The sequence below is a fragment of the Panicum virgatum genome, unplaced genomic scaffold (assembly GCF_016808335.1).
Source record: "Panicum virgatum strain AP13 unplaced genomic scaffold, P.virgatum_v5 scaffold_1680, whole genome shotgun sequence".
NCBI lineage: Eukaryota > Viridiplantae > Streptophyta > Magnoliopsida > Poales > Poaceae > Panicum > Panicum virgatum.
In genome coordinates this window covers 103,671-117,283 of record NW_024376274.1, presented here as the reverse complement: position 1 = coordinate 117,283, position 13,613 = coordinate 103,671, and the positions used below count along the sequence as shown (strand labels likewise).

Below are 13,613 nucleotides of genomic sequence, written 5' to 3'. Positions count from 1 at the left end.
GATATTTATTGTATCCCCATGCCATCTGGGAAGCATCTCAAAATGAGATGGGAGGTATACCGTTCTATCACAATGTATCGATCCTTGATTGATTCATTGACTTACCTTTCCGGATCTAGGCCCTAGTTTTGGATAGTGTGTGCTAGAGTGCATGATTTCTATCATGTCTCTTAGGCTCTCTCTTACTGCGGTTAAGAGGATTTTAAGGTTTATCAGAATGGTCGCCCAAGGACGAGCGGCGTTTTGCTGTCAATCTCCATATCCAGCACCACAAAATCCACCGGGATGAGGAAGTTCCTGATTTTGATAGGAATATCCTCGGCGATCCTGACGGGGTAGCGAATTGACTGATCCGCTAACTGCAGGCACATAGCAGTAGGGGCAAGTGTAGCATGCATGATTTTATCAAACACTACCTTGGGCATGACACTCACACTTGCTCCCAGATCGCAGAGAGCTTGGCCAAAGTGCTGGGTCCCATTCGAGCATGAGATGGTAGGATTCTCAGGATCTTTATTCTTTTGGGACGGCTGATTGAGTATAGCAGCGCTACACTCTTCCATGAGGTGCACGACTTTTGTGGACGGTAGAGGCTTTTTGTTGTTGAGGATGTCCTTTAGGTACTTAGCATACGTAGGCACCTGCATCGCGTCTAGCAATGGGATATTGACATATAATTTCTTAATTACCTCCACAAACTTGCCAAACTAGTCATCGACATAGGCCTTTTTCTGCATTTGAGGAAAAGGGAGCACAGTGGTGTCGTAGAACTCATGTGGAGCCGGCTTTGGTGCTTCTTTAACCTGAGGTTCACTCACCACCTCTTCCTCCTCTAGTTCGGCTGGCTTCTTCTGTTTCTTCCCTGCATTTCTAGGATGTGGGGGGGGGGTCTTGTGTAGACCTTTGTTGGCGCTCCTTAAGTATCCATTTTATCCCCTATTTAACTTTGATAATGGCATGAATTTAATATTAGAATCACTAACCATCCTAACCTTGGCCCAATTATTCGCGTTTGCACATATATTTTGGAGGTACTTCATTTTTGCAGGTTTTTGACCAATTTTGAAGCATGAAATAAAGAGGCCCATGATCACGCGATGACACGAAGAAAGATGAAGGCCAAAACCCGAACAAAGGATCGAAGGCCATGATGATTAGAGGCCCGTTCATGCACATCCACCCTCCAATGAAGCCCAAAGGACAAAGCCCACAAGATAAGATCAAGATACTTCGGGGCTAAGCAAAGCAAACAGATATTTAAGGAAGGATTTTCCATCCTATCCTTTTCCTCGAATAAATCTCGAAGATAATGACGTCTAATGGGGTGCAATCGTGAAAGGCATAAACTCTAGAAGATTCCAGGAGACTTAGGGAGAAAGAAGAACACGAGACGGCGAAGGAATGAGCCAGGCCAGCCGGCCTAGGCCCATTGGGCCGGCCGGCCCAGCCCTTTTTTAGGTCGGTTCGGCCTCCCCTTTTTCCTAGGGTTTCCTGAGGCTATTTAAAGACCCCTCCCCAAGGTTCACGCGGAGATCAATTCGGGAGACGACGCCAAGGAGCAGAGAAGATAGAGGGACACCTCTCGGAGAGCCGATGGTCGTGCTAGTTGTCTAGGGGTTTCCCTAGCCGACGTGGGAACCTTGCAAGGAAGACCACATCGGAGTTCTGGAGCTAGGATCATCAAGATCAAGGTAGGGCCCCGGTTGTGATCTTGTGATGTACAATCATTCATGGTGAAGTTATTTGTGATTCTGAATGTTTAGCGACCATGTTCTCTCTTTCGATTTCGTTATTTTCTTTGGGTTTGCTTCATCCTAGATCTATTATCAAGATAGATCGCTTAGCATGATCTTGTAGTCATGGTGGCAAGAGGTTCATGGCAGAACTACCAAAGGGGGTTCGACTTGCTTCAGGGTATTTCGTTCAAAAGGGGGGCGTCGTGACAGGCCGTCTCCATAGAGTAGGCGGAGTATCGAGGGATCGGATTGGAGATTTTGGGTTTAAAGAGGATTTTCATTGAGATTCACATCTATCTTACTTCACTACATCTAGCTGGAACTACAACATATGCATGATCTAGGTGATCTAGATTGGTTATCTCTAACTTTCTCTCGCTACCTTCGGTGTTTGTCGTTTTTAGTAGATTTGATTCGTTTTACACCGCATCAACACAAAGAAATCTCTATGTTAGTAGATTGTTTCTTATCTCTTTGGTTTTGTGGATTAATAAACCTTGGGGGAATACTCTGAGGGAAAAGCTACACGAAACCGTGCGCTTGCGGTATATAAATCGGGGGCGCTAAGGAGCGTCAACAAGCTTTTCTGGTGCCGTTGCCGTGGAACCATCGATTTAAGATCCAATCTTACTTGCATTCGTAAATATTTCTTGATTTTTCTTTTTGACTTTTTTTTAGATCTCTTACTTTTTGTGCTAACTAAAAAAAATAAAAAAATGGATCTATTCCACGAAAATCAATCTAATCTGGAGTTTGCTTTATTTTGCTTTATTTTCTTTTATGTTTTAGATCTTGTATATTCATCTTTTAGATCTCGTATATATTTTTCTTTTTCACTAACCCCTAACAGGAGATGGACGGGAGCCTCTCCAACAAACCCGAAAATTTTGTGGATGATCTAGAAAAAATTTACAGGCAAAGGAGACGAGAAGCATGATCAAGGAAGCCGGAACTAGTAGATCCAAAAGTCGAAGCCGACGGTTCATCATCTTCACCTCAAGCAACTCCACCAACAAGTCCAAAGGAGGCACCACTTCACCAAGGGATGGCGCTACCGGAGCAGGAGCGTACAATCGGAGAGCTATGCACTCCGGATGTTCGGGACTTGCCGATCCAAAATCTCGACAACATCAGAGTTCCGTTCGAGATCAAGATTTCAATCATAAGGATGGTGCAAAGCTCGCCCTTCACTGGAAAAGAAGACGCTAATCTACATCTTCAAGCGTTCCTCCAACTATGCTGCACCTTCGACATGCAAGGGATGACTCAAGATCAAATGAGAGCAAGGCTCTTTCTGTTCTCTCTACTTGGGAGAGCGCTGCAATGGTTTCATTCTCTACCGGCAAACATGGTGCAAAATTGGGAGACCTTGATGAAGGAATTCATGAAGGAGTTCTACTCGCCGGGCAAGACCCAAATTCTGCGCAACAAGATTTCAACATTCGCGCAAGCCCCGATGGAGGCTATTGCGGAAGCCTATGAGCGCTTCAACGACTACATCCGTGCCGTACCTCAACACAAGTTTTCAAGGGAGGATGTGATCCTGAAGTTCTATCAAGGCCTCACTACTGCATCAAGGGGGATCATTGACGCATCGGTCGGAGGTTCTATCATTGAGCTCACGCCTACTCAAGTTTTCAAGCTATTCAAGAAGGTGGTAGACAATGACGCATGGGCATCATCGGGGCGCCTACAACCACTCCAAGCCGTGGGTGCCGCGAAGAGTGTATTACAAGTGGAACATGAAGAAGTGCTAGAAGGGAAGATCGACTCGCTCATGAGAAGGTTGGAGAAGATGGAAGTGGAAAAGAAAGAAGCCCAAGCTATTGATTTAAAGGCGGCCGAAGCAAGGTCTACATGTGAAGAATGTGGAGAGTACGGCCATGTCCAAAAGGATTGCCTGGAGGAAGCCAAGATGCTCGACTACATGAAGAAGATAGAATGGATTCCGCAATCCAACTTCCGCTACGAGCAAGGTAGACCCCAATTTAATGCAAGCTCTTCCATTCAAAACTCGGTGCCTCTTCGTATACAATTGAAGGAGTTCATGGAGGAGCAAGGCAAGATCAACAAGGACACCATCACCAAGTTCAAGGCTATGGACAAGATCTTGGAGAACATTGATGGCAAGGTAACAGAGGTCGGGAGCTCTAACCTTCAAGTACTCAACATGATGAAGATGCTAGAGACACAAGTAGCCCAGCTCGCCGGACTCCTATCTAGCAACGAAGGAAAATTGCCCGGGCAACCTCAAAGTCCGGAGACAGCTAAGGCAATTCAAACTCGCTCGGGAAAGGAGACCGAAGAACCCGAACATGCAGCGGGAGCAAGGAAGCCTAAGCCAAGAGTTGAAGTGGAGACCATCATCAAGGAGAAGGCACCTACTCCTATGCTAGAGATAGTCACCGAAGAGCCGGAGTTTGATCTAGATGACATAGACACAAAGATTCTACCGCCAAAGCCACGATACCGCAAAGGTAAACATGAAGATGAGCAATTCAACAAATTTGTTGACATAGTACGCAGGTTGAGCATCAATATGCCACTCTTGGATGCTCTACAAGTTCCGACGTATTCTCGCTACTTCAAAGACATCATGGGAAACAAGCGCGAGATACCGCCAAGCACCGTCAAGCTAACCGAGGAGTGTAGCGCGGCAATCGCTAATGAAGCTCCTGAAAAGAAGAGGGACCCCGGATGTCCTACCATCCCGTGTTCCATTGGATCTCTTATGTTCGAAAGAACACTTTGTGATCTCAGCGCAAGTGTGAGCATCATGCCAAAGGACGTGTTCGAGAAGCTACGCTTACCGGAGCCGGAACCCACCGCCATGTGCCTAGAGTTAGCGGACAACTCCATTCGCTATCCTTTGGGAATCGCCGAAGACGTACTCGTGAAGATTGGAGAACACTCAGTCCTTGTTGACTTTGTGATTCTTGATATGGGAGAAGGAAGCAAGGCGCCTCTCATCCTTGGGAGGCCTTTCCTCAAGACCGCAAGGGCGAACATTGACGTTGGCAAGGGGGAGATAAAGTTCGACATCAATGGCACCACAAGCGAATTTAAGTTTCATCCACGCCTCGAGGTATGCAACATGATCAATGTCAAATATGTTCCGCCTCACTACCGTATCATAGAGGAGAAGCCAAAGAAAGAGGAGGAGCCGAACAAGAAGGAAGCGAAGAAGGAGATAGAAGTCGTCGCGTCCATCGCGACAAAGAAGATCACTGCACCCGTCAAGAAGAAAGCTAAAAGCCCGCCTGTGAAGACTAAAAAGACGACTAACCTAGAAGACAAACCCGGACCAAGGATTGCGCGGAAGTGGGTACCCAAGACTGCAGCGCCATCACCGAGCGTTGGTCCGAAGTGAAGAAGAAGAAAGTCTAGCTATAGACTATAAACGAAGCGCTTTGCGGGAGGCAATCCGTTCGTCGAGTCAAGAATAAAGCTGCCGGGAGTTCAACCCGTTCGTCGAGTCAAGAATAAGCTGCCGGGAGGACAACCCGAGAAAGGTTTAGGTAAGTAAGTCGAGAATTTTGCTACACAAGAACATGATATACTTTTGAACAATTGGTCGTTCGGTCAAATAATTCGATTTGGATTTTATTCGCTCGGTCATTCCGATGTTATTTCTTATTTTAAACCAATGACATGAGCCATCATATGATTTATTTGCCTCTTTTTGAGATAGCCACATCCAAAATTCCATACCTATTTTTGGCGACCATCCTCTCCATGACGGCCGGACCAAGTTGAGATAAAACACACGAATAGAGCCGCGCTATGTTTATATCATTTGAATTCTTGATGCGTAGGTTCGCGCAAATATAGAGAGAATTTTCAGTTTCATCACCATAGGATTAGAATTTTCCTAACTTTATTTATTCCTTTTTTCAAAAATCTCTCTCTCATTTTGGCAAAAATTAGAACCTAAACCCAAGATCCACGGTTGAATTCGAAATTGTTCGCTATCAATTCATGAAAGTGAACGGTTCTGGTGCAACCAAAATTAATGAAGTCGGGAAATATTTTTCGACTTACATATGTAAAGATGTTTCAATTCCCCTCTGATTATTCATTTAAACTCATTTCATGCTTTGAGTCAATTCTGAAATTTCAAAGTTAGAGGAGGACTAAATATCTAAGCATGATTTGGAGAGGGTTTATGTGCTTGATTGACACCTATTGATCAAAGTGAGTTCACGGGAAAGAGTTGTGCTCTCTACCTACCACCACATGCAAATAATTCAAAGGAGGAAGCAGCCATGCATGGGAAGGACATGTGATTTTCAACAAAGATGGCACCATGTGATGAATGATGAAGCATGGGACAAGGTGAATGACACAAAGTGAAGAAATAATGTTGCAAGTGGACATCAAAGGCAAAGGAGTGGTTCACGGGATTTGGACGGTGCAAAGCACCAAAGATGTATCGGACAGAAGCTAATAATTGCACCAGGAAGCCACTAGAGAAAATTGAAGTGAAGGATCCATTTTATCCCCTGTTTAACTTTGATAATGGCATGAATTTAATATCAGAATCACTAACCATCCTAACCTCGGCCCAATTATTGGTCGTTTTTGTGTTTGCACATATATTTTGGAGGTACTTCGTTTTTGCAGGTTTTTGACCAATTTTGGAGCATGAAATGATGAGGCCCACGGTCACGCGATGACACGAAAAAAGACGAAGGACAAAGCCCAAACAAAGGATCGAAGGCCATGATGATTAGAGGCCCATTCATGCACATCCACCCTCCAATGATGCCCAAAGGACAAAGCCCACAAGATAAGATCAAGATACTTCGGGGCTAAGCAAAGCAAAGAGATATTTAAGGAAGGATTATCCATCCTATCCTTTTCCTCGAAGAAATCTCGAAGATAACGACGTCTAATGGGGTGCAATCGTGAAAGGCATAAACTCTAGAAGATTCCAGGAGACTTAGGGAGAAAGAAGAACACGAGACGGCGAAGGAATGAGCCAGGCCGGCCGGCCCAGCCCTTTTTTAGGTTGGTTCGACCTCCCCTTTTTCCTAGGGTTTCCTGAGGCTATTTAAAGACCCCTCCCCAAGGTTCATGCGGAGATCAATTCGGGAGACGACGCCAAGGAGCAGAGAAGATAGAGGGACACCTCTCGGAGAGCCGAGGGTCGTGCTAGTTGTCTAGGGGTTTCCCTAGCCAATGTGGGAACCTTGCAAGGAAGACCACGTCGGAGTTCTGGACCTAGGATCATCAAGATCAAGGTAGGGCCCCGGTTGTGATCTTGTGATGTACAATCATTCATGGTGAAGTTATTTGTGATTCCGAATGTTTAGCGACCATGTTCTCTCTTTCAATTTCGTTCTTTTCTTTGGGTTTGCTTCATCCTAGATCTATTATCGAGATAGATCGCTTAGCATGATCTTGTAGTCATGGTGGCTAGAGGTTCATGGCGGAACTACCAAAGGGGGTTCGACTTGCTTTAGGGTATTTCGTTCAAAAGGGGGGCGTCGTGACAGGCCGTCTCCACAGAGTAGGTGGAGTATCGAGGGATCGGATTGAAGATTTTGGGTTTAAAGAGGCTTTTCATTGAGATTCACATCTATCTTACTTCACTACATCTAGCTGGAACTATGACATATGCATGATCTAGGTGATCTAGATTGGTTATCTCTAACTTTCTCTCGCTACCTTCGGTGTTTGTCATTTTTAGTAGATTAGATTCGTTTTACACCACATCAACACAAAGAAATCTCTATGTTAGTAGATTCTTTCTTGTCTCTTTGGTTCCGTGGATTGATAAACCTTGGGGGAATACTCTGAGGGAAAAGCTACACGAAACCATGCGCTTGCGGTATATAAATCGGGGGTGCTAAGGAGCGTCAACAACCTTCCACCCCTAGTGGTTACAATATTGATATGTTCCTTCGGGGGGTGGCTCGGGTTGTCTCGGAAGCTTGACCGAAGTTGAGTAGGTAAAGCGGCAGCAAGCTGAGCTATTTGAGTTTCTAACATTTTATTAAAGCTCAGTTGGTTCTTCATGGCACTGTTTAGAGTTTCCATTTGCAGCGACAGGGTTTCTAGAATTCTATCATTTGTAAGGAATTTCTTACTAATACTAGCGTTCACAACTTTTTGATCGAAATATTTTTTATTAAACTGCTGAAAACTGCCATAAGACGTACCTTGGCCAGAGAATGGTAAGTGTGGTCGTGAGTTCCAACCTGGTTGAGGACGAGGCCTGTTGTTGAAGTTATTGTTGTTGATGAAATTCACATCCTCCGATCCATTTTCGGGGCAGCTGTTCCTTGTATGGCTGGTATTCCCGCAATGCTCGCAAGTCATGCGAGAATCCAGTGCCTAGATTGGCACAGCTTCAGAAGCATCCTCCAGCTTCTTTAGCAGGAGGTCCATCTTGGCGGTGAGCATGTCAGAGCCGTCAATATGATGGACTCCACGGGGCTTATTGTTCGCCCTCTCCTGTCTCCATCCTTGGTTGCTTGCCATCTTCTCGATGAGAGTGCGGGCAGCGGCAATGCCAAAGGACAGAAAAGATCCTCCAGCGGCTGCATCGAAGTGTTTTTGCGAGGTCCGGTGTAGACCGTGGAAGAAGTTCTAGATGATGAGCCACTCTTTCATAGCATGGTGGGGGCAGGCGGCGATGTATTCTTGAAGTCTTTCCCAAGCCTCCGCCACCGTCTCATCAGCGAGCTGCTGAAAGCTTGAGATGCGGTTTCTCAGTGAGCTTGTCTTCCCCAGCGGGAAGTACTTTGCAAGGAAGGCATTTGAGCATGCCTCCCATGTCGTCTAGCTTTGGCGGTTCAGATAGAACCACTGTTTTGACTTCCCGATCAGTGAGAACAGGAAAAGGCGAAGTCGAACTGCATGGGCGGTTGCATTCTTGATGGTAAATGTGCTGCATATCTCAAGAACTGCTGGAGATGACTGTTTGCATCCTCCGACTCCAATCTGTAGATTGGACTAGCTTGGACCATGTGGATGACACCTTGTCTAAGCTCGAACCCCTCCCCAACGTTCACGTCAGGCCCAACAGGGATGTTGTTGCTGGAGGGAACAGAGAAGTCATGGATGGTTTTCTTAGCCATTGGTGGTGTCGGTTGCGATGTGCTTGTGGATCCAAGTTCCAATGTAGATGGCACATGCCTCTGTCCATGGATTGTCTTTTGACGGACTCTCCTTCTGAGCAGTGACTCCGGATTGTTGTGAAAGTTTGCCGGTAGGTCAAAACCGGTCATACACCTATCTGTCACCCAACAATAAAGGAGACAGAGGCAAATGATCCCACTAAGTGATAGCAGTATGTTATCAAGTTATGAGTACCTAGGTTCAAACAAATCAAACTTCTATTGCCAATTGCTTCCCTGACAACGGCGCTAGAAAAAGCTTGTTGACGTCTCTTACCGTAACAGATTTTACTCCGCAAGCGCACGGAGATTCGATGTAGCTTTTTCACTCAGAGTATTCCGAGTATCGTAAAAATCCTCAGGGAAGCAAGGGCGAATAGGTGAAATGAAATGTTGAACTTCAAGCAGTACTATAACTTAGATAATATACCAGCTATTCTTACACCGGGGGTAAATGATAACAAGATAGTGTATGGTGGGAAGAGTAAACAGGGACCAAAGAAGTTAGCAATTAGGTATAGCTATCTGGGAGGACAACGAGTGAGATTAAGATATCCAAACTCTACCTCTTAACAACTGCAAAGGAATATTCACGGTTGAACTAAGTTAACTGGATACAAACTAGGGTCTTACGTCGAGCGAAATTCCAGACTACACCGAGGAGGCCAAGGGGTAGATAGGAGGCCAACCGAACGGCAACTGGCTAATGCCTACGGGCTTACCGAACGACGAGATTGGAATACTGAGACCTCTAAAGCTGTCACCAACAGAGGCTACCAACCAGAGCTGCGTGGGTAAGATGGCACGCTAAACTAGTGTTCAAGTGAGAACTTGAACACTAAAGTTCTTCCTTGATCAGAGGGTGAGAACTAACTTAATCTTAGATTAGAGCCTTAGACAAGCTTATAGCACCGGCAAGTCTTGCAAGATTTAGATAACTCAAGGACAACACAAACCTAAGCCTTGGTCTAGTGTGCTAAAAGGTACACCACACTAGGCAAATGTAAGAAATAAAGTAAAGTATAACTCAAAGGATAGAGAAACGAAGTATATTATACTAGAGTAGTAAGAGTACAAAAGATAGAAAGATACAAGAGCTTTAACAGACTCGAAGCTAACTCCGGAATCCCTGAGGCAAAGACTCAGACTCAACTCTAACTCCCAGGACTATCCTAGTGCTACTAAACTAAGACAATGGTATGTTCCACTCAACTTCCACACTTCACAAGTGAGGTCTAGGGGGGGGGGGGGGGTATTTATAGCTACTAAGGTTGGTGCGGCGGTTCGCATGGTGGTTACCAAGCCGGGTGGCATCAGGTGGGGCCAGGCGGCACCAGATGGGGCCGGGTGGCTCCACCCTAGGCCGGGTGGCCTGGGTGACCGTCGGATCCACTGCCTCACTTGATCCTAGAGTCCATATTCACTCCCCAGGGTGGTTGCATGGCGGTTATGGTGGTTGTATGTGTGCTTTTCCCTCAACCATTGATCTTCACTTGTGTTTCTTCCTTAGCCGCAGGATGGGGATGCCTAGGATTGCTGACTTCACCAATCCAAGTGCTGGATCGATGACATGGCAAGCCTTCCTGTTAATTGCAAGCGGCTTTTGTGGATTCCACCTCGTAGCTATGTTGACACTTCATTCTTGTGCATGCAGGTCGAAGATGAGCCTCATTGGCCACCTTGTCAGGCCGGGTGGCCTGAGGTGAGGTCGGGCGGCCTGGCCCTCTGGTCAGGGCCCTCCTGACTTTGCCATATTTGACTGGATTTAGGCTATTCTTACACCTGCACTCAAATATTCAACACAACTTGTGGAGATATCTTAGTAGCAAGGGCTAGTCTACACTTTGGTATATTTCCCTTCATATACATGTATAGGTGACGGTAGAAATGGTGCAATAACGACCATCAACACTTACGAAGATATGCTCCGTATAGCTTATTGGAGCCATGGCTCTTAATTTTCTTTGGATCGTGAGATTCTCATAATTATTTGGGTCAGACCAGGAGACTCTCCTAATGAGGGTTATCACGCTTTGGCACGGTGCTGGCAAGCTTGCTGGTCGTAGGCGAGCTCGCTGACCGGCATACGTTGCGCCGGGGGACTTGTTGGCTTGCTAAGGTAGCATAGTTGATGCCCTCCATCATGATCTGATCAGGCCAGACCAGAGGACATTAGCTTCGGCTGCATTTTTGCTTTTGCTTTATCCTGTAATGAGCTGCTGTGTGTCGAGCTCCCTTCGGTCCAAGTGTGTTGTATTTTTGGGCAACTTGTTAAGTAATGGATTTTATGTACGTCCTTGATCTACGCTCAAGGATATTAAACTTTTGTCTTTGCGTTGTCTCTTTTTAGATGTGTGGCCTTGATCTTCGGTCATTTGTCTTCGCGCTATCTCTTTTTTAGATGCGCGTTCATGATCTTCAGTCAAGGATATTTATCTTTTGTCTTTGCACTATCTCTTTTATAGATGTGCGTCCTTGATCTTCGGTCAAGGATATTTATTTTTTTGTCTTTGTGCTATCTCTTTTTTAGATGCGCATCCTTGATCTTCGGTCAAGGATATTTATTTTTTGTCTTCGCGCAATCTCTTTTTTAGATGCGTGTCCTTGATCTTCAGTAAAGGATATTTACTTTTGTCTTCATGCTATCTCTTTTTTAGAAGCGTGTCCTTGATCTTCGGTCAAGGATGTTTATTTGCCTTCGTGCGATCTCTTTTTTAGATGCACATCCTTGATCTTCGGTTAAGGATATTTATTTGCCTCCGTGCGATCTCTTTTTTAGATGCGCGTCCTTGATCTTCGGTCAAGGATATTTATTTGCCTTGCGCCATTTCCACAAGTTAAGTTGCGGGGGTGCATAATTTCCCTTGTGAGATTTGCATTCACACACTTAATGACTTCGCCAAGAATTTTATCGACCGAAAGTAGAGCTAATACCCGTCCATGTTGAGGGTTTCTGCTGTGCTTCGGTCTTTACATTTTCGATCACAAGACGCTCATTTGGGGTAATCGCTTTTTATACATGGCACTCGCCTTGTTAAAAACCTCACCTCTTCATCGATGGAATTGCTGTTTGATGAAGAGTTCCCCTGTGATGAAAAGAGCACGAGTGCCTGTTTCGTTCATTACATAGTAATTGTTCCATTGTGACAAAAGTGGAAAGATAAAATTACATAATGGTAAAAGAAAATTACAAGTTCAGGTTTACACGAAGTACTTTCTAAGCATTTCAATGTTCCAGGTGTGTGGCAGCTCTTTGCCTTCAATGGTGCTTCGGTTGCGATGTAAGGTCCTTCCCACTTAGTGCTCATCTTGATTTGTTTTCTATTCTTTTCTTTAAGACAACATCTCCCGAAGCTATGGACCTATGCTTGACTTGCTTATTTTTCCATCTTTGTGTTTCCTCCTGATAACTTCCAATGTTCTGAATCGCTTGTAGCCTTAACTCTTCGAGTGACTCTTTGTTGACCATGTGGTCTTCGTCATTTCCTGGGTGATCGATTCTATAAGTTCATGATGAGGACATGACCAATACGCATACGACAAAGGCCCAAGCGAAGATGGAGTTTGAAGCCCAATCCACATTGAAGTCCAATTTATTCGCGAAGCCAGTTCGGACTGCTGGAGGCCTCACGAAAATGGATGCCCAGGCCATATACGGGCTCCGTTCGGACATTCCACATATTGCTGGAAAGCTAAGGAGAGAAGATTTCCAACCCATCTGGTCCCACATCCAAATAAGATAGGAGTCGACGGGAATTGTTGAAATAACATGACGACCAGAATCTGCTAGGACGTTGCAACGCCGGTTTTTGGGCCCGAAGGCCTTGTACGCCCTAGGGTTGCTGGCCACACCCTTGGCCGCCCCCTAGACCTCTCTTTATAAATAGTCAGTAACCATCATTAGGTTAGGGTTTGGGGGGATTTGCTTAGAATTATTGTCTTAGAACAGTTTCGCCGTGGAGAACACTCCTGTTTGTGTGTCCCCAACTTTGTGAGATTAATCGTTCATCTGCAAGTTTAGTTGCAATCTTTCTTCTTCTTGCTCGTGTTCTCAATTCACTGGCAGGGATTACCCTTTGTGGCAAGGTCAACCGGGCAGCGCATGGTTGATATCCAGAGGACGCGTGGTGCTGCGATTGCAGGGGCTTGATCGCGATCGGGAGCTGGATCATGAGTGTCTCGTGCTGCTAAATTGACTTATCCTCCACCTGATGGAAGATCGGGAACCCCCTGGTCCCCATTAGTTCCATGCTTGATTGATTCTAGGGCCATTGCTTATTCGTCATACAGGAGTCGAAATGGTGTGAATTTAGTTGTTCTGGATTCTATTGTGTTATGAGACCATAATACTCTTGGCAATTTATCCACCCATTTACACTTCGGCAGTTCTGTTATGTTCTTCTTGATTCCAGTGAATATTATTCCATTGGCCAGTTCCACTGCACCATTGGATTATGGGTGATAGACTGATGTGAAGCACAGCTTTGTCCCAATTCCTAGGCAAAATTCCCTAAAACTTGTGCTATCAAACTGTTTGCCATTGTCCACTGTTAGCTCTCTTGGGACGCCGAAGCGGCAGATAATATTTTGCCAAAAAAAACTTCTGCAGTGTTGGGAAGGTGATTGCTTGCAACGGCTTTGCTCCACTTTGAGAAGTATTCAACCGCCACTGCTGCATAGCGGTAATTGCCTTGTAATGGTGGCAATGGGCCGACTATGTCCATTCCCCACTTTGCGAGAGGCCAGATCAGAG

The 13,613-nt window shown here is 45.4% G+C and overlaps 1 protein-coding gene and 1 non-coding gene across 2 annotated transcripts; one reads left to right on the top strand and one right to left on the bottom strand.

Moving 5' to 3' along the window:
• Positions 1 to 212: 212 nt before the first annotated feature.
• Positions 213 to 647, bottom strand: LOC120693998. Its single transcript, XM_039977190.1, has one exon. It carries the CDS (start codon positions 645 to 647, stop codon positions 213 to 215), a length of 435 nt encoding a protein of 144 aa, XP_039833124.1.
• Positions 648 to 8,353: 7,706 nt separating this feature from the next.
• LOC120694003 lies at positions 8,354 to 8,459 on the top strand. Its single transcript, XR_005683288.1, has one exon. It is a non-coding gene; the product is annotated as a small nucleolar RNA R71 (small nucleolar RNA).
• Positions 8,460 to 13,613: the final 5,154 nt, after the last annotated feature.

Excerpts from the sequence above, each read along its gene's own strand:
- LOC120693998 (XM_039977190.1), bottom strand. The coding sequence starts at position 647 with ATGCAGGTGCCTACGTATGCTAAGTACCTAAAGGACATCCTCAACAAC.